This window comes from Telopea speciosissima, chromosome 6, assembly GCF_018873765.1.
Source record: "Telopea speciosissima isolate NSW1024214 ecotype Mountain lineage chromosome 6, Tspe_v1, whole genome shotgun sequence".
Lineage (NCBI taxonomy): Eukaryota > Viridiplantae > Streptophyta > Magnoliopsida > Proteales > Proteaceae > Telopea > Telopea speciosissima.
In genome coordinates this window covers 31,296,089-31,323,070 of record NC_057921.1, presented here as the reverse complement: position 1 = coordinate 31,323,070, position 26,982 = coordinate 31,296,089, and the positions used below count along the sequence as shown (strand labels likewise).

The 26,982-nt window shown below is 38.1% G+C and overlaps 1 protein-coding gene across 1 annotated transcript; it reads right to left on the bottom strand.

Moving 5' to 3' along the window:
* Positions 1-4,845: 4,845 nt before the first annotated feature.
* Positions 4,846-25,186, bottom strand: LOC122665614 (histone acetyltransferase HAC1-like). The gene is made up of 17 exons (XM_043861768.1): positions 25,020-25,186; positions 24,748-24,853; positions 24,067-24,304; positions 23,829-23,932; positions 23,482-23,731; positions 21,624-23,086; positions 19,172-19,468; positions 18,800-19,078; positions 17,497-17,625; positions 17,157-17,357; positions 16,872-17,014; positions 15,487-15,793; positions 13,307-13,446; positions 12,331-12,409; positions 11,616-12,005; positions 5,125-5,351; positions 4,846-5,024 (listed from the first exon to the last, which is right to left on the bottom strand). Exons 1-17 carry the CDS (start codon positions 25,184-25,186, stop codon positions 4,847-4,849), a joined length of 4,698 nt encoding a protein of 1,565 aa, XP_043717703.1. The 3' UTR covers position 4,846.
* Between the last annotated feature and the right edge of the window lie 1,796 nt (positions 25,187-26,982).

Genomic DNA, 26,982 nt, shown 5'->3' with positions numbered 1-26,982 from the left:
GGCCACACAGTGTAGGGCACTGCCTTGCGGGGCTGCTACCGTGACGCTGCCTCGTGGGGGTTGCGCGGACAGACTGGGGCTATCTGGGGGGTCGTGCGCACGATTGTACGCTTTACGGGACGAGTGGGAAGATGTTTTTTGATACAGTGTTGGTTTTCAGGGACATTGTCAGTCTTTTGCGTCCGATCGTCATCATCGCTGGGAAGGTGATAAAATTCAGCGTCTACACAATTTAATATGTTTCTCAGGTGGAGGAGAGTGGGGATTGTGACGTGCATGGATGGGGTTGCAGAGGGGTGGGAGTAAGTGGGTTTACGAGAGGAAGAAGAAGAAGAAAGGGAAAGAATGTAAGGGCAATAGGGTAACTTCCTATAGTTAAAAAAGTTATAATTGACAGTGTTTTTAGGTTTTTCAAATTTCTCTATTACCTAGTGTTAAAAAACTAACGGATTGGGGCTAAGTGAAGCCCAGTTTGAAAAGTAGGGGAGGTCTGAGTAGTTGTCAGAAGAGCAGGGGAGGTTCCTTGGGAGGTCTAAATAATTTGCTCTTTTTTATATTATCTTGACCGATACTAACCAATACTGACTGATACCGTTATTGACAGATCCGATCACGAGATCACAACACCCACCAACTCTGGCTGATACATGACCCGATCCATAAAAATCAATTTTGGGGGTTTTTTGACCGATCTTGACCAATTTATACTGATCCGATCTCAATCCTGTGTTTGAACATAGGAGCCACGCGACCAAGTAGTTTTCTTTTTCCCATTTAATATACACTTACATCCTGTCATTCCGTGGGCTTTTGCTTGATGTGATGGTAACATGAAGATATTGGTTCAAGCCTGAGTGGTCTCTAACATGCTTTCAAATATCGTTATTGGATTGGAATATTGGTTTATCCATATTGCCATGTCGGTATTGGCTATGCGGCCTATGCCAGATATCAATACTTGTCCAATCCTATATCGGTGGAATAGTTCTTATTAAGGGTAAATCTGTAAAAAACGAATTTCTTAAGACAAAACCATCTAATACGTGTCAATTTTTCATCCTAAATAGACGTGGCAAATTAAAGCTTTGGAAATCCAGTAAAAAATAAAATTTGAAACTCAATCAGAAATAATTGACAATTAAATAACAAGATGAAAATACCACTATTTAGAAAAGCTATAGATCGGTGTTTTTTGTGGAGGAGTGTGACCCTTGCATGGGGGGTGGGGGGCACAATGAGAGCATTGGGGTGGAGTGGTCATTTTGCCCCCGTGTCTAGGCGTGGATGGTACATTCTCTCATAGAGAACTTTCTTCCTATGATATATCATATATGTTACTATTATCTATAAGGATGTTACTTTAGTTTTGGTTGCCACTAAGTTTACTAGGCATGCAATGACCAAAATTTTTTTTTTTTTGGTAATATGACCAAAAATCCTTTAACTACCACTTTACCATGATGTAGATAATTTTCTGATTAATTGATTTTGTTTTTTCATTAAAAAAAAAAAAGATGCCAAATTTCTCCGTGTTGGAGACGTAGCCTGCACCCAGACACATGGGGGTGAGTGAAATGATCACCCTACCCCCTGAATGGTAGGCCCATATATTTGGGCGCAGACTGTGCTGCGGCACAGAGATCATCAACCCAAAAAAAGAAATATGATCGAATCTAAATTTTGATAAATGACCAATCCAAAATACTCTCTAAATATGCAACAATCAAAATAGCCAGGTCACCCTATCATGGAGCGTGCCTAACTAGTAATTAGGTGTAGTGTTATAGATTTAATAGTGATCATGCCATAGAGGAAAGATTTTACCTAAAGGTATACCATTTTTTATGCATAGTATGAATACTCCATTCTATCATTTCAACTAGGGCTGTGAATGGATAATCAAAAATCTGAATTCGATCCGCATCCGTATCCGTTTAGGGACATCCGTATTCGATTAGAGATATCCGAAAAAAAATCCGAATACTCTGATAAAAATCCGAATCCGAATACTTAATTATAGAAAATTAAGTAAATAACGATCTTGAGGGTTTTTGAAGATTCAACAGGTTCTAGAATATGAGAAAAAGAGAATCATGATCTAAAACTATGGATTGAGAGTGAATTGTATCGACTAGGGGGAGGAAGGTTCGGGTTACACAAGGCAGAGGTGTAAACGAATGGTCAAAAATCCGAATTCGATCCGCATCCGAATCCATGTAGAGGTATCCGTATTCGACCAGGAAATATCCGAATCCGATTACATCCGATCCATGTCCGAGCCGAATCCGATCCGTTTATAGGCCTGATTTCAACCATTAAAGTTTCAAAGTAGATCCCGAGGATAAATCTGACCCCTCCATGCGACATGGGTCCCACCAGATTTGAACCCTCCAAGGAGATGGGTAGGACCCACTTCTAGGATGTAAGATCCATGCCCCGTGGAAGGATAAAATCTGTCCCCACCCGTCCCCATGTGGGTAGCTGATCCGGATTCATAGATCCCAACCGCCAACCCTCTATTTCTTTGTGACCTTAAAACAACCTTGGCTGTAAAATGTAGTGTCTATTCTGTCAGATTTTCGCTGCTGAAAATAACAAAACCCTAATAAGTAATAGGTACAACAGGGAGAGGGTGCAGCCACTCTCCGATTGCCCAGCTAGACTTATGATAACTGGATAAAAAAGCTATATATATATATCATCGACAACTAAAAAATAAAGAGATCCGAAGACCATCTAGTACCTCATGCATCATTATTCATCACTAAATCCAAAAATGTACCTTTAGCTAGGGTTTAATAATCTATGCATTAAATAACTGACTTGTTCAGGATAAATTTAAACACGTACTAGTAATGATGAATCCAAACCTATTAAGATTTGAAGACCCAAACCAGACTTGCTTCATCCATGGCCTTTCTGATCTTCTTATATAAGTAAGTAATCGAGGTGGGAATCAAATCCAATGCTGATCCGACCTAACCCTAAACCTAGGGATGTAAATGAATAGCCGTTTCCATATCTGTGTTCGTATCCATTTAACACTATCTGAATCTGTCCGAAAGCTAAACGGATACGGATACAGATAGGCTATAACTATCCGAAAAACTATATTTACACGTAAACGGATAAAATATTCGATCTATATTCGTATCCGTATCCGTTTAGTACTATCCGAATCCATCCGAAAAGCTAATCCAATACAGATGCGGATGTAACAATATCCGAACCGAATCTGATCCGTTTACATCCCTACCTTAATCACCATTTTTGGGTGGGTAAGTGCAGCAATTTATCAGGCTGCTGCACTAGCCCTAACACAATAACTAATGGGCTACATGCAATTAGGATAATACTCCAGGATTGATATCCAGGCACACCAATCCCCAGGCCCAGGCCTGAAGGAGAGATAGGGAAGGCAGTTCTTAAACCTTAGTCAATCTAGACCGCAGATGGGAGAACACCATATGTATAGGTCATATCCAAACTTAAGGCAACAATTCAATTACAAAGCCAATAGCATGATACCTCCCAGTGCTCAAAACCAACATTGTATCCATGTCACATATTTCTTTATATCTTTAAAGGGACCTGTCCGAGTCACACCTCCATAAAACCTCTGGGCAGAAGATCGCTGCTAGGCTGTGTGGGCCAATGAGAGCATGCAAATATGCATCTAACAAGATGAGATTTTTTTCATTTCAGTGGTTTAGGATGATCATTTCGTGCAGTCCTATATCTACATGCAAGCTACACGGCACATGCGGGCTGACAAGGATCTTTTTTCTATAACCTTTAGATTCACCTTTAGGTTATGTTTGGATGTCAGGAAAAGAAAAGAAAAGAAAAGAAAAGAAAGAAAAGAAAAATTTAAAAAAAATTGAATTTGAGAGAGACAAAAATCAATCATTCCATCGTCATGATTTTTGTCTCATTATGTTATTTATTTTCTTTTCTTGGCATCCAAACATAGCCTTAGTCTTTTTCTCAAAAGTTCTTTTTTCAGAATAATTTAAAAATAACTTACCATTATTTCTTTCTTAAGAGCTATACTTGTCTCGCATGCATTTCAAGGACCGTTGCAGAAAAGAAAATATAATGCCAATGTCGAATTGGCAAAGGGTGGTTCTGTCCCATTTCCAACCTAACAAGTAAAAACCTTGGTTTCACTGAGATTTGAGGTTTGACATTGGCAATATATTTTCTTTTCTGCAACAGGAACATACGATTAAAGGGAGAAATGAGGGGAAGGCGAAAAAAGAGAAAAAGAAGATGTTGGTGATCTGAATTTCTGGCAGAAGATAAGCAAAAGCAAATGGGATTGCACCAAAACACTATAACAATTAAGCAGTTAATATTTACAATATATCCCTTCAGGAAGTAACATAAAACTATAAACAGGACCATAAACCAAGAACACCAAAAAATGTATTTCAACTATATTTGCTATGAACCCATACAGTGTTTTAATTCAAAGCCCTTGTCACATTGATGTCATTCCCAACAATTGGATTTTGCTGCGCAGCTAACCATAGTTGCAAAAATTGAAACCGGATGGATACTACAATTAGGCACAAGGAAAAAACAAAAAAAAAAATAAAAAAAAAAGGTGGACTCAAAGAGAAACAGATCGAGAATAGATTTTATTTATTTTTTTCAGTAAATGTGCCCTTATTTTCCATGTATTGCTTTGTTGTATACGGTATATCAGTTATATGGGTAAAGATGAAATATTATCTCCCCCCCCCCCCCCCAATTGTTTATGAAAATTAGAACTATTGAACTCTTTTCTATAATTAGTCGTTAACATTGGCCAATTTTTGCAACTATGATTTCAACAGCCCGTTTATTCTGGCAGCAACAGGTCATTGCTGTTATTGTTAATCCCATAACTAACTATACAATTGGGTTGCCCACTGTTACCTGCAATCTCAGCTGCCTGCCGTCTCATGAACTCGGTAACTGCAGCCCTTCGCCGGGTATCTGATTGCAATTGAAGCCTTGTTGCATGCTTCTTCATATCCCTGCAGCATCAACACATAAACAGTTTGTGTTATTCGGATAACTATTAATTTGGTGTCAATCAAGAATAGATAGCTTAGAAACAGGAAGCATCATACGCACATGCAACGTGGCACAGGGCATTCCGGCTGCTTGCAGTTCCTTGTGTGCAACTTCAGGATGGCCCAAATTTTTCTACAGGGTTTACAACCCCCACTGGCACGGATCTTGCAATCCTTTGCATGGCAGAATAATTTTTTGATTTTCATGCAATATTGATAGCTACAAGGGTTGCTGCGGCCCAGACGGCAGCGCGAGGCATGGTCCAGAACTTCCAGCATTCGCTCTATCTGCACCACCAAATCCCATATGTTAAATGGAGGGTACAAACCATATTCACTTAGCAAGCAATTGTTGGCCAAAAGAATTAGGCTGAATTATCAGTACCTTTTCAAAAGTCGAGCTCTAAGGGCAAAACTCATTAGAAACATAATTAACATATAAAATGACATACTACACAAACCTTACGTGTTTCCTTTTATACTTCAAGAGAATCATAATTACATGCACAGATATGATTTAAATAATCCTTCTTCATTTGGTTTTGAGGTTGAAATTTGATCGAAAAGAAAAATGTTGGTCATTGCATGATCCCTGTGCTTGACTGACAAACTCACAAAAAAAATTTCAGACATCAAGCTCCAGCTTTAGTATTTTACTTGTAAATAAGTCTTAGAAATATAGCCACCACAGCGTCCGAGATAAACATATCATCACGGAGGTAGTAAACAATGATATATGATGGTGCAAATATTAAGCACAAGCATATTAGTGATCTGTTTTTCAAAAATTTCTAGAAGAATGTAAACAGTTAAAAGAATAAAAATAAAGCAGCAGAAAAAGTAGTACAATGAAGAATTTTGAAGTAGTCCTGACAAAACTATAAGGTAGGAAATACTTAAGGCTCTGTTTTGATATTAAGAATTAGAGCACCAGAAGCTAGATCAGTTTTACTTTGAATGAAGCAAAGTGAATGAGCATCATGGGAATTTAGTGTTTTTCTCTCTAGTTAATTCCCATGATAGTAGGATTTTAATCCTTCCATGTCACAAGAATATATTAGGTGGAGGTTTCAAGTCCCATCAAATGTGGGAATTACCTGTAGCAATTGCAACGTAAACTGCCAGATAAACTAAACTAAATCTTATCTCAATCTGATATAGCATTTATGCTAAAGTTGTTGGAATTGAGACCTGAACCATCAGAACCTGATGTTTATCTAACTTAGGAAGATCATCCGATCTGGCCATAATATCTGCCTTGGAAGTGGCTTAATTTTGTGAAGAAGTAGAGCCAGAGTCCCTCGATCAGATGTTGAGTTTCAGCCCTAACAGATTTGGTCATATGGAAAAATAAAGATCTAGAAATTAACTGAAAATTTAAACTTCTAGAAAACGGTAGAACACAAATGGATTGATTAAAATAAGGGTTGGGATCCCCACACCAGCGGATGCCGAGGGTTTTTCTATACCAGCACCTCAAGTTATGCCACATGGCACATTGGATAAGGCTGGAACTTTGTAGACAAAAGGTCTCCTGCACACTGGTCAAGTTCCAACCCAAACGGAGTTTGCCAAGTGGCAAAATAAAGCATTGAAAAATTCAAGACTCTCGTAAATTGTAAGTGTGGAGAGAGGGTGGATGGACATACATGGGAGGGGTATATTATTAAATCTGAGTTTAAAATTTGATGTTTTGTGGCAAATTCACACCATTACCTAGATATACATATGGCAGAATTGGCACATCACCTTCTGAATGGCAAAATTTCGGGTGCTGGTGTAGAGATACCCTCTACACCCATTGGTGAAGAGAAACTCTTCACATGTAATTAAAAATAATAATACAAGGTGGGGCATGTGATTGAATTTGGCTCTGAAATTTGAAAAGCAGCCTATCCAAACGATAATATCGTACCCTATCTATCCTACGGTCAGAATTCACCCCACATGGCAACACTAAGCTGGCCACAGAGAAAGGGCTTCATTGGTTTCTCGAGTCAGAAACATGTTTAGCATACATCTTGGGTACATTTTCATAACGAAACAGGTAGAAGCAGGTTTTCCCAGTACATCTGGTACCCTGGACCTGGATATGGAGGTAGTAGGAACAAGAATATTTCCTTAACAAGAGATCTACATTCTATTGTTTCCAACCCTGATGGTGTGCCAGATTCTATAACTGCAGAATTGAAGTGGGTAATTATAGGTTTATGTGTAGCTTTAGCCGTCCAGTTTGAGCATTAGATTGTAGAGGGCAATTCTCCTAGATAGATGTCTACATGGAATCCTGGTCCTTGGAAATATTCTCATCTGACAAGGAAGGTGAGACCACTGTGTGCTCATAGGGACATCTCATTCTAGACTCAGATCAGGCAACTGTATGGCAGATATGTTGGCCAGGATGGAGCCTCTAGGTTCTAGCAATTCTTTATACATTGGGCCCTATATAGGAGGGTGAAATAGGGGGAGGATTGTGACCTTATTGTTCTAGAGTTTTGATGGTATAGATTGTAATGTACTCCTGTTCGCTTTCAGTTTCTGATGTATTATTTCAGCATTTACCGCATGTTCTTTGATTGAACAAATATAGTTACTCTGATGCAGCAGCTCAGCTATTAGATGGTCATATTGGCTGGGCCCGATTTGGCAGCCCAAGCCCAACATATGCTTTTGTCTACGTGTTTTATACCAATACATTTTGCAACAAACAACAACAACAAACTCAGTCTTATCCCAATTTAATGGGGTCGGCTACATGGATCCAACCAAACAAAGTAGGGAAAACTAAGGTCTAAACAAGAAAAAGGGGGATGAAGAGATGGGAAAGAGGATGGGGAATGAGATGATAAACAAAAAAAGGAAAATGCCAAATGAAATTTGAAATATGAGAGTAGATGAAAGTAAGAGGAAGGAGGCACAGCTCAGCAAGTCAGGAGAATCTCAGCTAAATAGGGTCTACAACACGGATGCTTGCCCTCCAACAGGCTCTATCCAAGGTCATACTTGGTACAAGATCTAGACAACACATTTCTTTCTTCACAACTTCTCCTATAGTCATTCTAGGCCTGCTGTCGGAATCATATACCTCCTCCTTACTAGGGCGTCCCTAGGCCTCCGTTGAACATGACTGTACCATCACAAACGACTCTCTTGGAGCTTGTCATTGATCGTTGCAACTCCCAACTCAGCTCTAATACAATCATTTCGTACTTTGTCCTTCCTAGTTTTTCTGCACATCCATCTTAACATCCTCATCTCTGCTACACATAGCTTCTCAATATGACACTTCTTAAGTGCCCAACATTCTACCCCATACATTATTGCTGATTGTACAACAGTCCCATAAAACTTTCCTATAAGCTTTAAAGGAATATGTTGGTCACATAAAACTCCAGACACACCTCTCCACTTCATCCATCTCACTTTAATTCTCTATGAAACATCATCCTCTATGCCACCTTCTTTATTTATGATTGACCCCAGATATCTAAAATAGTCACTTTGTGGTATCTCTCTTTCCTCAATTTGCACCATGTCAGTATCCATCATAGTGTGACTAAAATTACACATCAGATACTCCGTCTTCGTTCTAATAATCTTAAAGCCTCTTATTTCCAAGGTTGATCTCCATAGCTCTAACTTAAAGTTGATCTCCATAGCTCCATACCAATACATTTTGCAACTAAGTAAAAAGGCATAATTCATAATATTTACCTTAGTGCAACAGTAAGGTTGCTCCATTGCAACCTAGTGGTCGCGGGTTCGAGTCGGGAATCAGCCTCTCTGCAAAGTGGGGGTACGGTTGCATACATTATGACCCTCTCTAGACCCCGTAGTGGCGGAAGCCTCATGCAATGGGTATGCTCTGTTATTAACTTATATAAATACTTAAATATACTGGTAATCAACTTTTGAACTTTAGTATATGAGGGATAAAAGTAATAGAAGTGGAGTGGGGATAGAAGTGGATAAAGATTTAAAGAATGATGTGATGGATGTTAAAAGATTTGAAGATAGGATTATAATCATCAAGCTTGTGTTGGAGAAGGAGGTTGTCAATATAATTAGCGCTTATGCACCTCCTCAAGTAGGATTGGATGAAATAGTACGTTATGATTTTGGGAACACAAGGATTAGTGCAAGTTTTTAGTCAAGGAGAAAGATTATTATAGGGGGTAATCTGAATGGACATGTTGGGAAAGATCGTAGAGGCTATGAAGGTGTACATGGAGGATATGGTTTTGGAGAGAGGAATGAGGAGGGGATCTCAATTTTAGATTTATCCATTGTAAACACTTACTTCAAAAAGAGAAGAATATGTAGTTACCTTCAAAAGTGGACATCATAATAGCCAAATAGTTTTCTTCCTAACTAGAAGCTCCAATAGATTGGTAAAGACTATAAGGTTATACCAGGGGAGAGCCTAAACACACAACATAGATTAGTCATTAGTTGTCATGGATACGTGCCTCACTACACAAATTCGTAAGAAGGGTGAGCTTATTTGCCCTAGGATAAGGTGGTGGAGCTTTAAAGGAGATACTTTGAAATCATTTACTGATGAAGTGGTCAAACAAGAAAAGTGGGACTTTGAGGGAGACACTAATACGATGTGGAATGAGCTGACTACTTGTATTAAGAAGGTTGCTAAAGATGTCTTAGGTGAATCGAAAGGAAAACGTCATTCCTCTAGAGAGACTTGGTGGTGGGATGATGAGGTTCAAACAACCATTAAAACTAAGAAAGCTAGTTTAAAACAAAGGACTAAGTATGTAGAAGATCTACGAAGGTATTAATTTGCTATAAATAAAGCTAAGAAGATTGTGGAAAAAGCAAGGGCGCATAAATATAACGATCATTATAACAATCTCAGCACAAAGGAAAGGGAAAAAGCTATTTATAAGATAACTAAAATGAGGGAAAGGAAGAGTAGAGATCTCGACCTTGTTAGATGTATTAAAAATGAAGATTGTAAATACTAATAAGGGATGAGGACATTAAGAAGAGATGGGAATGTTATTTTTTTAGCCTACTAAATGAAGACACTTCGAGTAGTATTCCGGAAAACTGCATAACCCATCAAGACACCATATGTCGAAGATATATACAAAGAATTAGGGTGTCTGAAGTAAAAGAAACTTTAAGGAGGATGAAAGTAGGCAAGGCATAAGCCCCAGATGAGATCCCAATAGAAGTGTGGAAGAGCTTAGGAATATGTGGTTTATCTTGGTTAACCAAGCTGTTTAATACGATTATGAGCACAAGGAACATGCCAAATGAATGGAGGAGAAGCATTGTGGTTCCGATTTACAAAAATAAAGGTGATATTCAGAATTACAATAACTATAGAGGCATAACTAATGAGTCATACTATGAAATTATGGGAGAGGGTCATTTAAAACCACCTATTAGACAGGAAACTACTATTATGGAGAACCAATTTGGTTTAATGCCAGGAAGATCCACAACAATAGCTATTTACCTAATTAGGAGACTTATGCAAAGATTTAGAGAATGCAAGAAGGATCTTCATACGGTCTTTATTGACCTAGAAAAAGCTTATGACAGAGTCCCTAGAGAGTTAATTTGGCAAGTAGTAGAGAAGAGAAGTGTTTCAAGAAAATATGTGGACATAATTAAACATATGTATGATGGCGTGGTGACAAGTGTAAGAAGTGTGGGGGGCCAAGGTAGTGAATTCCCAATTACAATTGGGTTAGCATACACCAAATAAGGAATGATCATATTAGAGATGGTCTAGGAGTAGCTCCGATACATGATAAGCTACGACAAAGTCGATTGAGGTGGCATTGCCATGTTCAATGGAGGCCTTTGGATGCTCCAGTACGGAGAAGTGATTTGATTCAGATTGAAGGAACTAAAAGAGACAAGAGCAGACCTAAAATGACCTTAGTAGAAGTGGTGACGCAAGACATGCGTAGCTTAGGTCTTGTATCAAGATTCAAGTATGAACTCGAATAGAGCTGATTGGAGGGCAAGGATTCACATAGCTGACCCCATTTAGTTGGGGATAAGACTTTGTTGTTGTATACTGGTAATCAGCTACGGAGCTGGCAAGTTTCAATTTTTTATTTTTTTTTGTCCTCTTGGCAAAGATTCTCCAAAAGGGCCAAAAATCAGAATAAGTGGGTCACAATGACTGAGGATAATAGACTAAATGAGAATAAATAAAAGGACCTAAATCTTGGAAATTTGGAAGACTTGGACTTTCAATGATCTTTCATACAGTAAGCTTGACCCTGCTTCTACAGATGTGCTTTAAGCTAGCCAATTCATCAGCAGAATAACAATTTCAATGTAAGCCTCATTAGATTGGGATGCTTAATCAATTGCTATTCTTCTGTGTTTTTGTTTTATCACTAAAATGTAGATGTTTTTAAAAATGAAAAAGAAAGAAATAACCACGGAAATGGACAGTTTCCTATAATATAACAGAGAGCATAATTTAGTCTAATTAGCATACTATGGGTTACAGATCATATAATTATAATTTTCAGGAGGCTTTAATTTATATGGATGAAATAATAGTACCCATGAAGCTTTTCTCTTCCGAGCCTCTTTAGTGTCTCTCTTATGATTGACCATGGATGAGTGCATTGTCAACTTGTGGGCATGAACACCAGCACCTTCTCTTTGATAGCAAACAGCACACACTACGAACTCAGGGCAGACTTTGCAGTGCCAGCTCTCTCCCACCTCAATATCATTATGACACGTGCTGCATGTGATGATGACAGCAGGTGTGGTTGGATTGTGGAGATGGTGGAGGATCATCATTGAGGAATGTTTGGCCCGACGAAGAGTATCATACTGATAATGGTTCACTTGACAGAAGGTAAGAAAGGTCTGTCGGTTCTCAAACAACTCACTATCTAGGATCTCACACTCATCCTCTGTATTAAAAGGCACATCCACCTCGACCTGAAAACATTAAATAATAATTTTCAGAAATCATCTTTAATCTAAACAGGGTGAAAACCAAAAGTGCTTCTAAATTGGGGAGAGCCATTTTCTTTAGGGGAGAGGGATCGCTACGATACCAGAGTGCAGTTTCCCACCAATGAGGAGGTGGGTGATTGAATCGTCCAATAGGGAGGACGTTTAATGAGGAGAGTGAGGGGTCCACAGGTGGGATGTGAAAGGGCATGCACAGGACTCTGCATACTGGCGTCGTGAGCTTCTTTTTCCCTTTAGACTTTATTTTATTAAAAATGGTAAATGGACTTTTGGGGTTTCAGAAACTTACCGGAGATAGTTCATGCTTCCTCTTACTATTGAAGGGATGCCTTTTCCTTTCGTCTAGGTTCTTTTCCATAGCATGACAACTGAAATAATATAGAAAAAGGCAGTAGAACCAAATCAATAGTGAACACTTTAGAGAACATTGAAAACAGACCAGCAAACTAAAGTTTATGCCCATAGGCACAAGAAAGGTTCCAATGGCAACTAGAAAATGCTGCAGGTTATTTTCTCTCAAATTTAATGTAGGTTAACCAAAGAGATTTAGGTCTTAAAACAATGGGTAAAGGTTGGGCACGCCAGCGCCATGCCCAGCCTGAGTCTGTGTCTCTCCCACCCCTATGGAAATTACCCCCCTGCCCTCCCCATCCCAACCTCTTCATTAGGCACAGCCGCTAGCTCCAGGAAAGGCAGTGGCATACCCAACCCTCTCCCAAAAGCAATATATGAGAATGATGAATCCTATATGTTCAAGAAAGATATAACTGGAAGGAGATGCACCCCTTTCTCTACTTGAGACTTAGGAAGGGAGGGGGGGGGGGGGAATTCCCAGACATGGACATTGATTCAGGACATGGACAATGAAAATTCCTAGAACACCCAGCCAAAGAAAGCAAATCATTGAGTGAAAACTTTATAATAAATTATGTGAGCAATCACCAGATTAGGTGACTTTGTGGGTGGTTTCCCAGGTATCATGGATTTGACATATGGAACACCCTGAATCTTGCTACCCTACACAGACATATTGGCACACAAAAGCTTCAGAGTTATCATATCCAAACTCTTGAAATGCTAACATGCACCATGAAAGATTCGTAGAAGAATTGAGACATGTAATCAGAAATAATTAATCCCCACGAAGTACTTATTTTGTCAGCAATGTGACAGAGATGCACCAGAGCCATTGAAAATTCATATTTTAACTAAAAACAGAGCAAAACATATTGGATAATAGGCCTTAAATAAAATGAAATGCTTACTTTTCACAGAGCTGAAAATTTTTGCATAGCTTGCAAATCCAACGGTTCCCAGAAATGATAACTTCAGAGCAGTGTGTGCAAGCATATTGCAACTGGACCATTATAAAGTCTTCTTTCATTGGGAGAATAGTTTCCCCAAGCTATAGAATGGCAAGAAACAAATGATAAATAGTTAGAATATCAAGAGAAATTAAAAGAAAGTTTGAAATATTTAATAAGTATACTAAATTTTTACAATGCCATCAGAAAAGTTAAAAAAAGAAAGAAATACGATGAACTCTCCAGTCTCCACTCAATAGTAGCCCCATATAAAATACAGACATATATACATATCATTGAAATCTGAATAGGAGAGAAGAAGATTGTCATCCGCAGTACTTACTGAGTGTATCATTTAGAAAAAAATAACAATTTATCAACCTCCTTTAATTTATATAACATTCAGTTCTCCTGTAAAAAAAACACACTTTCCTATTTTTCTTTTTTCTTTTTTTTTATGAAGCCCCAAGACCCCTGACAATCTTTATCCAATGTGCACAAAACAAGATACTTTGGTGATCCCATGCAAACATCCTGAACAATCTAACATTTGAAAGATGGAAATATAAATATGTGCCAGCAATTCTGTTGGACTCGTCAATTCAAAGTTAAAAACGAAAATAAACCACACCATTATCCTACCTGGGGATCATTTTAATTCACACAGCTATTATCAGATTGAATTCAATCACGAAGCAGTTTCCAAGAATTGGATTACTTAGTATATCAGGATGACAGGATCAAGAAGGGAAATATTCAAATGGCAAAGAGAATACATCTAACAAATATGAAATAGGTCAAACTTGATAATGAATAGTAGACAATCGTTGGTTGAAGTTTTCACTTAAAAAAAGTTATTAGGGAAGTAACAATTGGAATATTATAAACTTATAGATTAAAGGAATTTGTTTCCCTTATATGGGATGAGATGCTCATCTGACCTTTTAATTAATTCTACAATCAGTTGTATCTGGGAATCCTAGAATTACATGAATCAGGTGTCTGAGACCATCATATCAATTGACTATTTTTTGCAAGTTGTACTAATTCACAGTTAATCACATAGTACGCAAAGAGAGCTAGCAAAGCCAACACAGTCCAGGGGGGTCAAAAATTAAGGTGTCACCAACTAGGAGCCACCTAGGCGACCAAGGCACCCATAAAAAAAAAGTGGCCAGGACGCCTAGGTGATGCTTTGACAACCTTGGTGATTCATCAATAAAATCTAAGAAGGTGGTTTGAATAATTACAGTACTACTCAAATTAATAAGATTGCATATGTTCTAGGAAATGTAGTTAAAATGCCAAGGCAATCCTAGGTGATTGATCCTCTGATTTACCAGGCATCAAACAGGAACTTTGCAGGTCACACTTTTTCCCCATATTGCTTAGAATTCAATCTTATAGCACTCTAAGACCTATTTTGTATCAAAATAAGGGTATCTAAATCATCTGATACATAGCACAATGCCAAAACAAGAAATGAAAAGCAATAAATGAATATGATATTGAAAGACTTTACAGTGACATTAACAGAAACATAGCAAATGCTCAAATAACAAATGAAAAGCAACTAAATAGATTCTTAGCATTACAACAGAACAAGGATACAATTGAACAAAACTATGAGGCACAAAAAAATCATAACCAATAACAGGAAAGTAAAAAGCATCTCTATTATATAATACACAATTGCTTGTCTCATACTTAGGTGGTCACCTAGCCCAAAGTGGCACCTAGGCATGCGCCTGGTCCCCTAAGCTGCAGCATGGAAATCTAGGTGAGCACCTAGTGCATGCTCACCTAGGCTCATCTTGCTTGTAACCCCACGGAGGACATGTTTATATAGGAAGCACCCAAGCATTGCCATGACCACACTGGTTCTAAGGTAGGGATTAAGGGAGGCCTATATTTCTTTGACTAAGTCAAAGAAACATAGGCCGTAAAGGACCATAACCCAGTATAAGACCCACTTTTGCAGGGTGCCAAAACAGGTGGACAGCAATCCATCCTAACCTTCGGCCTCTTTTTGCACTCAAACTTGTTTCTTCAAGCTGGCAGCCCAAGCTTTTATCAACATACAAACAGCCCCCCAACTTAAAGAACATGAACATAAAAGAAAAAGCTGAAGAAAGATTTACTTTTTGCATTAGGAGAATATCCTTGGTGGCATTTTTAGAAATATGAGTCTGGCGCATTGCTTTTAGAGTCCTTCTCGATACAGACATCTTTCCTTTCCCCTGTGGTTTTCCTTCAACTATTCCTTGATTTAAATGATAGATCATTTCTTCAGCAGCTCCAGGCCAATAGTCACCCTCAAAATATGGCAATCGGGCAGCTGTTATCTTAGCTTTGCATTCCCCATCAGGGACAAAGAAGTGATCATATAAGTTGGTGGCATTCACTACAATATTTTCTTTGGCTGCTTTTCTTAGCATCATCAGATACCTGCACAGTTGTGCATACTTACATTAGACACACCCGGATCTACCAATATATCTGTCAATAGATTTCTCTCTAGTCCTACTATAAATACTCTTTCCAATGAGTAAGGAAAAATAAACAAAGAGCAAATCTAGTAGTTGAAATCTTTTAAAAAAGGGAAGATGTTATTAAAAAAGGACACTTGTAACTGCCAAGTGGCCATCTTCCTTAGACACAAATTTGTGAACTCATATGGCCCACCCTCCTCTGCCTACCTCTGAAACTTTAAGCCAAATACTGTTTATCATCTGGCAAAACAAAGCTTTTAAAAAAAAGTTGAAAAGTCAAGAAAGGGACATCGCAGTTTAACAGCTTAAGTACAAGGTAAAAAGACTAATATGAAGGGGTCAATATATTTGATCTCACCAAGTTAATAAGTGAGTCAGAAAGGCCATGGATCATCCCTTCAAATTTCCTAAAAATCATCTGTTCTGCTATGGTAGCATGATGCCTGTTCTTGTATACTTTTGCATTTAAATTAGGGTAAATTACCTACACCCGCTCAGGTATCTGATAGCTTAAGATTTTTCCTATACTTCTCTTAAAGCATGAAAACTGAAATAGTGTTCACTGGTGATGATCTCATGAAAAAGCAGAAGCATCTGAAGTTGTTCAAAACCTGGGGGATTCTAGGTGTAATTTGCCCTATTGCAATCTGAGTGCCCTTCTTAGATGCTGCAACCAGACATAACCACCACCAACCCTTTCTCGTGGAAACACTCAACTAGTTTACTCAACACTGAAAGTGATTCTGGATGGTTAGCAGCAGTTATGGAAAGATTAGCTAAACCAGATAGCGATTGAGGAATGAAATGAGCCACCCTAAAGCCAATCTTTGCCATGTTTAGAAATATAACAAGGAAAAGGAACAGCTGGCAGTGGAGAAGATTTTGTCAAGGAATAAAATGGGCTTTTGCAACCCCAAAATACTAAATGGCAGCAGAAACAAACGATGGCATAAGCATAGGCCCACATTAAGGATAAAATTGTGGGTGATGCTAAATACAGTGGAAACACAAAAAAGGGGGAGGGAGAGATTTACCATTCCCGCAGCTTATCAGACTTCGGCATCTTTTGAATTTCTGGATGGCAATATAAAATATAATCTTCACCTTTAAAAGGGGGGCAGGCCCATATATGGCAGCGTGAGAAACCTCGTTTCTTGCAATAATCTAGGTATGCTATCTGGCAACAACAAACCAAGAAGGAAAATTTAAACAAGTTTCCTGATATAATGAGCCACCATTATGGCTGTTGAAAAAAGTTATGGAAAGGTCTGTTGTAGATAGAGGACCAATCAATTGGGGAAGTAGTTCAGGTGATTTACCAATATTTCATGGTAAACAAAGGTACGGAGAGCCTCTCCAGTCACAGATTTAATCTCTGGCCTGAAGTACTTCACAGAATCAAGGTAAGAGAGATAAACGCAGCGTTTATTTGGGTAGCAACAATCTGAACCAAACTCCTGGACACACATTCCAAACAGGCATACTTCTACCCCTTCAATCCTTTGAAACAAGAGAATGACCTAAAATAGCACAAAGATATGAAATCAACATCAGACTTCCCAGAGAGAGAGAGAGAGAGTAAAAGGACAAAATATAGGAACACAACCCAAAATAATAGCTTTCTTAACATGTTATTCTCTTAGAAAACTCCATTCCCACCTTTGATCTATAAGGGAATTCCAATGGGTACTTCTCCTCCCGAAATGTATCCCGAAAATTCTGCTTCACTTCTAATCTCTTGTCAACAGATAAAACCACTCTGACAACTAGACCTTCTGCTCCAGGTACCTGGTAATCAGAGGACAAAACAACCTTTTAATTTTATAATTATTGCCAAGGAATCATTAAGATTGACACAGCAAAAATCATGCTACTCAAAAAGCACAGAAATAAAAAATGTGCTTTCAACTATTGAAACAAGTAAGGAGTTGCAAAACTGTCTTCAGAAAGAGAAATCAGAGACCCAAGTATACTTGCTGGGCAAGAAAAAGAAAATAGAAAGAACTTAATATAAACAATTACCGACAACTCAAGGAACTTCAGAAACTCTAGAAATGGGAATTGAATTCCATTCAGCCACTAAAAGCCCATAAAACCAAAAAATAATTAAGTCCAAGGCCCATAATCACAGTGACAAATGATTAGACATTTTTTTTTAAAAAGATTCAAGGGGAAGAGCCTGTAAGCGTCTGGGAGTTCAGTTGGGCGTGGAAAGATGTTCAATTCATTATGCTTTGGTGTTGTTCAGAAGGACCTAGTTTTGTTAGTAAGCAGAATATTATCTTGTGCAGTTCCCTCTTATTCTGGAATTAAGGAATGCTTTGTGGAACATAGTTTGCTGATATCAAAATTGCTCAATAACATCTCCAATTGATTATCCAGATTCTAAATCTAAAGGTTGGTCTGTGTGTGTGTGTGTGTGTGTAACTCTAAGACTCTATTGTATGGAATCCCCTTGGTTAAAAAACTTCAAACCTATAAAAGTGCAATTTTCTGTAGGCAACACAATCATGTGTTATGCCCCACTGACTCGGGCACTAGCAAGCCCTTGTCTTTTTTTAGAGTTTCCAACTGGCAGAAAATAGCTCTTTCTGCCACTGAAGTTACAGATCCCATTTACACATGATCAAAAAAATCTTGGCCAACTTTCGTTGCTACATTTTATCATCTATGTTGAATATCCTGAGTTAAAACCACTTATCTATCTCAACATCGTTAAGCCTGCTATGCGAATGTGATGTTTCTTGAGTGCCAACATTATGCTCTCGAAAACATGTTAGTTATTATGGCAGTCTTAAGAAAGTTTTTGCTTCAGTTTTTTTCGGCATGCATCAGTATCACAGTGACCCCCCCTCCCTAAGGTAGGTGTTTGCGTCTGTGCCTGTTATCCTCTAGTTCAGTAAACACTTTTTGGATGGCATCAATATGATATTCTAATTGAGATTAAAAACATAAAAATTACCTCATCAAAATTCATTCCCTTTACTTTTGCTCTCTCTTCTCTCTCTTGCTTGAGACGCATAAAGAGTCTTTTCTCTATGTGGTCACTAAGCTTAGTCCTCGGCAAATCTTTAGCACCAAGAAGAACATCATCCCCCAAGGGTTTGCGCTCTTCACATTCCAGCTCTTGCAAATAGCAATATGGACATATGTATTCAGCTTTCCCCTCCTCATTCCTTTTAGCATTAAAGAGAGCACATATCTGATGTTGCCAACCTTGACACTTGTCACATTGGACCCACTGCAACAAAACATGATACCAATAAGTCCTTGATGAGAATTCCTATTGTGTATTAGTAATTTATTTACCGCAGATGTGAATTGTCACACTTACCGATTCTTCAGTTTCTTCATCATTCTTCTTCTTCTGCAGACTTACCTTGCGAAGATTGTGCCCATCAACAGTGATACTCTCGACCCGATTTTCATTATAGCATAAGGTACAGAAACAGTGACGCACAATACCATCTGGTGCAGTGTAGTACATCACTTTGCGCTTGATACGGGCACCACATAATGAGCAGTATATCGGTGGTGGCTGGAACGAAAGGTTCTCCATTTTGCACAACTGGCATGCATTTTCACTTGTAGAATGTGCCATCGCATGGTTCTTCTCCACTTTTGCTTTTCCCTGTTTAAAGGAATGAGTAAACTATATTACAGATTGTAGGGGGACTGAAAAGTTACTGACATGACATTCAAGGTATGTTCAAGCATATATCACTCATTACGTTAGATAAATCTAACAAGAAGTAGTTTACTGGAGAAGCATATATCCCAGCACACAAATCTGCAGGATGTTGGAATTCATCTCTTCTCTACTTTTGAAGTCATGGAAGCGGGAAAATGGAAGACATTGGTAACTTTTACAAATGGTTATTTGGCTACATATATTGCACATTTGCACAAGGGGGAGGGGGGCAATATAGATGGTTGGGATTCATCTCTTTTGAAGTCATGGAAGCGTGAAAATGGAAGACATTGGTAACTTTTACAAATGGTTATTTGGCTACCCACATTTGCACAAGGAGGGGGCAATATAGATGGTTGGGTGATTCTTCAATTCGTAGTCATTAATTGGCAAAAAGGGAACATAATGGGAGCAGTTTTAACTAAGATGGAAGATGGGCTGGTCTGAGTGTGTTGATCTAAGGTGTCTCAGGCTACATGCCCAGCCCAGGACAAGCCTGATTATAAACAGGTAGGTGATAAGCATGCCTAAGCCCAGCCTGATGATATAATTAAGCAGCCCATTTATTGCAGCTGGATTTGGGCAAGTTTGATTAGGTTAGATGGGCTGGGGAGAACATATGTACTTAGATTTATCAAACATCAAGGTGCTGTAATGGATATCTAAATATTGGCTGGTGTCTTTTTTTCTTTTTTATGACAAGAATGATTCAGCAGGAATAAATTGCAGTTACATTGCTTTCCCAGCTAAACATTGTTGATCCCAAGTTCATTTTGCATGTTATGTTCTTTCTTGGTAACAGCAGAGATTGTTTAAAATTTTGGTAGAAATATTAGGATTTCAGCATCAATCAAAATTATTTCAGTAGTTTCATACTTTCAGCTAAATAAAATTACAGTGAATTTGGTCAAACTCACCAAAATAAGATTTCAAATCCTGAAATATTTTTGATGCAGCCACTCTGCATCAAATTTGAAATAGGATTCTTTTCCCAATTTTTACATTCATATTTTCTTTCTCTTCTTCTAATGAATCTTGTTTCTTTTTCCAACTAATATTAGAGAGAGAGAGAGAGAGAGAGAGAGAGAGAGAGAGAGAGAGAGAAATTTGAACCACCTTCACACTTTATCTCAATGAAACAGATGATACTAGCTATCCCTCCTCCAAATGATTCAAGAAATCAAATCAATGGCCAGTCAAGATTCAAATCAACAACCAAGAAAAATTTTCACAAGCCAGTACACCACACTTAGAACCCAAAATGAAACCCCCCCAGCCCATCCAACCAAAGTATCAGACGCTACAATCCTTACCTTGAGTTTTTATTCAGATGTTCTTACTTCTTACATCAATTTCAACAACTTAGACTATATCACCTAACCCTACACCCAAAGTGGCCCTAATTCATTATTAAGATTCATGATCTTTGCCCATTGAAATACCCAATCAATCCCTAACCCATATTCCATAACACTAACCATCCCTAGGACTGGCCAACTAGACCCTAGAGCAATTTTTATATCCTACCATGAAAAGATTGCTTGACCGTGAAAGCTTCCCTGCATCACGTACACAAAAATAAGAAGAGTATATACATGATGGAGACATATGTAATGATAGAGAAGTAAAATTACAATGATATTTGGTTGTGAATCATACTTCATTATTTGGAATTAGAAAGGTCAAAACAGACACTAAGTTTCTGAAAAATAGTATTGCATGTAAGAGCTACAACCCGTGAATGCTAAATCCTAACCTCAAATATTAGTTCTATACTAACTTAATTGCTGCAGCAAATTACCCATGAATTATCAACTTATAACTAATTAGATCAATTGATTCTTTTTTTTTTTTAAAAAACTTTCTAAGAACAAGTCTTTAAACACTCATTTCAGTATAAATAGAGTTTTCTATTGACTTGGACAGGCATTTGATGAGTTTATTTTATGTTTTAAACCTTTAACATATTTTCCCAACAAAAGAACAATGTAAATCATCACTGGGCTCAAGTATTCTAATGATGCTCAAACAGGTAGAGAGAAACAAAAAATGCATGGGCTACCACAAAAGCATTATGCAAAGATAAATGGCTAACCTGACCAACCCACTGTCTGAGACTCAAGATATGCTCCTTAGTTTGCTCTTTATTGAATAATTCAGTCAAAGATACACCATTTATCCTTGGCTTTCCCAGTTTTGTTTCTCTGACATACTCAACTTCTGTGATAATTTCATGTTCTTTTTCTTGCTTGTACTGGTCAACTTTGGTTTGTTCTCGGATGTCCACAAGTGTACTGCAAGTAACAAGTTCTTCAGAAATAACAGTATCACCATCACGCTTCAGTTTGTGAGATTCCTCAGGATCATAATGTCTAATCTCACCAATATTTATTATGTCCTGAATCGGACTTTCTAAGAATTCCATCTGCACCTCTGTGGCCTCAGGTTTAACAGATACAGGTACATCAAGCTGTTCTTCCATTTGTTTAAGTCCTTGAGAAGCATGAGGTTGATCAATGACAGAAGCTAACACTTCAGAGGTTACATTCTTGGATGAAAACGAGAGAGATGAATCCTCTGTCTTCAGAAGTTTCAGAGGGGGTTGCATATCTTCTGTAGTTTTGCTCGCAAAGCAGCCAGCATCTCCATTATTAACAGTACTTTGAGAGCCCTTGCTTGATCTTTTCAAATTGCAGTCAAATGTATGACAATTACTTACCCTTGTAACAGGTCCACAAAGATGACAGGCATTGCTGCGACAATAATGGTGATGCAACAAAAGTTGACGGAACAATACACACTGACACTGGTCACTATGACAGCAGTTCATATGCTCCAACAGAGGCTTCATATAATCAGGAGCAGAGGAAATTTCATTCTGGGCACACAACAGGAACTTATGCAGATACTCCAATTCACTACATGTATTGCTGGATCCAGCAGCTCCTTTTGCACATGAGAAATTTGCTAAGCTTTCGATAGAAATGTTTTGAACCCCAACGAAATCTTCCAAAGATAGATTATTCTGCTGAGACAGATGATGGCCTTGTACTAGTTTGTGAGACTCTAAGTGGAAAAAATTATCTGACATGCTAGGATCCTGTTCCAAAGGCTGCTGTTGCATGCTCTGAGATTTGCAATAATGATACTGTCCAAGAAGTTCAAATTGCAATCCTTCATTATTGTCTGATCCTATCCAAAGAGCTTGCCCACCAGGGTAGCCGGGCAGGTGGGCCTCAGATGGCTGATCAAACTGTGCATATGACTCATTAGGCACCTGCTGCTGGAACTGTTTGAGGTTTTGCATAAGCAGTTGAGAGTGGAGTAAATTCCCGGTACCAGTACTCTGTTCCCAGTCATTTAACTGGGACAAAACATCAGATGTTTCAAGGATGTGCTGTGGAGAATGTGTAGTCTGCAGGCTTGGAATGGGCAGCCATGATGTACTTTCCCTCACTTCAGACTGAAGGCCCAGATGATTCAGACTTTGACTATTCAGATGATTCAAATTTTGGTTATTTACCCCACCCAAAGATCTCGCAACATTCACTTCATGACCTGCCAAAGAAACCATTTTAGGAGAAAAAGGAGGTTATGCAAAAGAAAACTGAGAAAAGAAAGACCAGATGATCTTTCTCCGTCGAAATTTTATCTGAAAGGCTTGAAAAACATCAGTAAAAAAACAAGAGAGAAAAAGAGATGGCTTAATTAATCATGTAATATGACATGATTTATCCAAGCCACACTGATGCTCAATATGGAAACAGTAAAATGTTGTTATGAAGATTCAGCTCAAACATGGATTATCTGTGATGATTCAGGCTTAGTTCGGTGGCTTCTAATCCAGTATGAAAACGAAAAGTCGTAACAGACTCATCACAGATTTTTTAACAGGTGAAGTTTGTCATGATAGCAAGAGTTTGAACACTGAAAGAAGTTTGCGAAGAGTATACCCTGCATCAGTTGATATTGAATATTCAAACCAAGATGTTGAGATTCTGAAGGACTGCCACAGCTAGAGATATTCAGATAACTCTCAGAAGCTGACACTGGCCCATCAACGTACTGTACATTGCTCCCAGTAAAGGCTGACCCAACATTAAAAGCTTTATTCGGAGACCTGTGTATGGAAGGCTGGCTCTGAGACATGCTAGAACTCCTCAAAGAGTCCACTTGATCAAATAAATGCTGCTTTAACAGGTCCTGTGATGCATTTTCAATTTCATCGTTAGAAAATGCTAGCCAAGAAATACATTCATGAGTTGAGTTTGTGGGAAGTTCTTTGAACATTAGGAATCACCTGGCTAGTAACTTGCAATCTGCTATTTGGTGAAAGCATATTATTTGGACCACAATCAGAAGAATAATCAGCTAGTTGCTGATTACATCCATCAGGTATGGATCCTAAAAAAGTATAGATGTATAATTAGATAAGGAATGAAGATCTGACAGCTGTATCAATCAGGAAATAGTTAAGTCCAAGTTATTATCAAAAGCACTGGATGACCAACAAAGCAAGAAGCCAGTAGAATGCTTACTGTTGTCTGTCACCAACAAATCACAAATAGTACCGGTGGTTACAGAAAGATGAACAGGAGGCTCTGGTGAATTTGAGTTGCAACTACTGTTTGAGACTACTGGACTTGCCATCATCATAGTAAGGTTGGAAAAGCCGGGACTAAAGCAATGCTCTACTTGTTGACTATGATGATCATTTTCTGTTCTCACCATAATCATCATCCGATGAATCAGGGTGTCCTGGTTCATGTAGTCCTCCTAAATAAAAATGGAGAAACATTAGTACAAAACAATAGATGTAAAAGCAAACCAAACTATGAAATTACAGAAAGAAACAGTCAGATAACTTTCTATATTTAAAAAAGAATTTGGATGAATTTTTCCAATTCACTGTTAAGGGGGAAAATCCAAATCTGATGTTGCAGAAAACCCAAGGAGTCAAAATTGATTTGAAATCAGGTGGTTGGTTTTTATTTGTTAGCCTCAGCGACATTTGAAATTCCATGCAGAGCCCAAGTTTTTATTGACATTAAGTAGTAAATGAATCACTAATCCCAAAAGATTGTTGCTTCTTTAACATGAATTAGTAAAGTAAAAGAATATAATCAGGTACAACAATAGATAAAGCAAAATATTAAAAAAAAAAAAAAAAAGACTTATTGAATTCAAACTTGGCAGAAATAAAATTCAAGAGCACATACTATTGAAGTGGCCTTTCTAAACAGAAGGTTCTCCAATTGGTTCACTGTAGAAGATATCCTTAATTTCCACTCTTTAGCTTTTCGATGCTGAAGAAAAATTTCTATCCTGTAAAAATATTTTAAATGGTTAAATGAGTGCTAGATTCAGATCCGACACTCCTGGAATCTTTCTAAAGATAGAAGGATGATGGGATGTAGTCTATTAATAACCATGAAGATTTGACATGCAGAATAATTTTAGGAGTGCAGGTTAAGTAAACTTCATAACTTACAGTTTGTCTCTTATGAATTTACGAAGACCCATAATCCTGGGATCCTTACGCCAATCACTTTGAAGATCTACTTGGCTTTGTACTAGTCGATGGGGGAAAACGATTCCATCCATCTTTGGACAACTGTATAAGTTTTGAATGGACTGGTTCAGTAACTTCCCCGACATCTGCCCCGGATGTGGCTGCACGTGCTTTTTACCACTTCTTTATTCTCATGACACTGCATAGACTAAGATGTATTAAAATTTCCACACAAGAACAAAACAAGTATTTTCTCCCAATTCAATACGCAGCATGTGGAATCACTTACAAGTCACAAGAAAGAGACCAAAAGATGAACAAAACAAATTTAGTAGTTCAACATCAGTTAAAACTTCAGTTCCACCATCCAAGAGGAGATCCTCTAAATGCAAGTTTGAAAAAGAGAACAAGAGGCAGCACAAATCATTGTCCCCAATACATCATTACATGTGTGTGTATTAAGCATATGCTGGAGTCAAAGGGTGGCACTAGTAAGCCAAAAACTTGCAGCAAGTTGCTCCTCACTGACACAAAAAGTGGCCTTTCTGGCACAACTAAATCTTCCCAGTATTAGTCTCATTTTGCCATCTATAGGGGCTAACCTAAGTACGTAACTTCCGTACTTGTACCTCTCTGCATCAATGGGGCTGTATCATTATTAATGAAACAAGAAAAAGGAGAATTGCAATATATTTTTGACGAAACATGTCAGAATGCAGTTAGAAGCCAAGGACATAATAAATACAATAACATGATTTGAAAAATTATATGCATGCAGTATCAATAACCACAATTTTCATTGCTTTGAGTCAGAACTGGAATGGTACTCAAGTGCAACTATTTGTGGTTTTCATAGCTGTGTTCCCCATAGAACTTCACAGTGCACACTCATAGAGAACTCCAACAATCTATCTATCACCACCATCAAGACTGAATTCCAGAGAACTATGTCATCAATGCTTGTTTCTCATTCAAGATATTAGAACTCAATACACCAACCAAAGGGACTGCCCAAATTTTCCAATGGTAGCATGTGGCTGTTGGATTATTTGGATAACCAACAGAACATAACGGCCCCCTCTCTTTGCCTTGAGGGGACCTGCACTTTGAGAATGAATTTATTGAGAAACACAGAATATTCGAGAAACAGCTAGCAATTCAACTGACAAAATTCACCAAGTATAATATATTGAAGAGGACATTCCTTCCCTTCCTCTTTTAAATCACAAGCAATACAATTTATAACCAATAAAATCTCCTTACACTTCTGAATCACAAACAATATAATTTATCGCCATTAAAATCCTGCATAAATTATGAAATTATAACCAATTAGATCGGAAATGCAAGTGCAATGTGCATAGTAGCATTAGTTGGACTTGGTAAACTATTTCAAAATCAACAATGCTAAATCATGTTTTCTATGAGGAGGGAGGGGGGGGGGGGGGGGGGGGAAAGGTAATCTGATTTCATGCAGATGGATCACAACACACAAAAGGAAATCAAGTACCTGAAACATGCATTGTACATTCCTATCCCTAATTCAATTCCTACACCCATAATCCTACATCTTCTGCACCTCCAATTACGATCATATTCATTACTCAGCTCCAGCCAAGTAGTCCCCACAACTGACTTTCAGCCTACACTGTTCCAATTATATGAAAATTCAAAGCATTACGATGCATTACACTCCAACGACATCTTAGTGACCCCTAAACAAACACATCTCTTACATACCTTCACTAAAAATTTAAATTCCAAACAATGCAGGCCGATTCTCATCCTCTAAAGTAAAAAAAGAAAGAATTGCATGAAACATGCATGGCTTGTTTCCGGAACTTACGAAGTTCAGATGATCACAAAAACCTATTAAAAATAAAGAATCTGTTTCGGATGAAGTTCCGTTATGTAACTTTGGGTTTTCGATTTAAATCCTCGT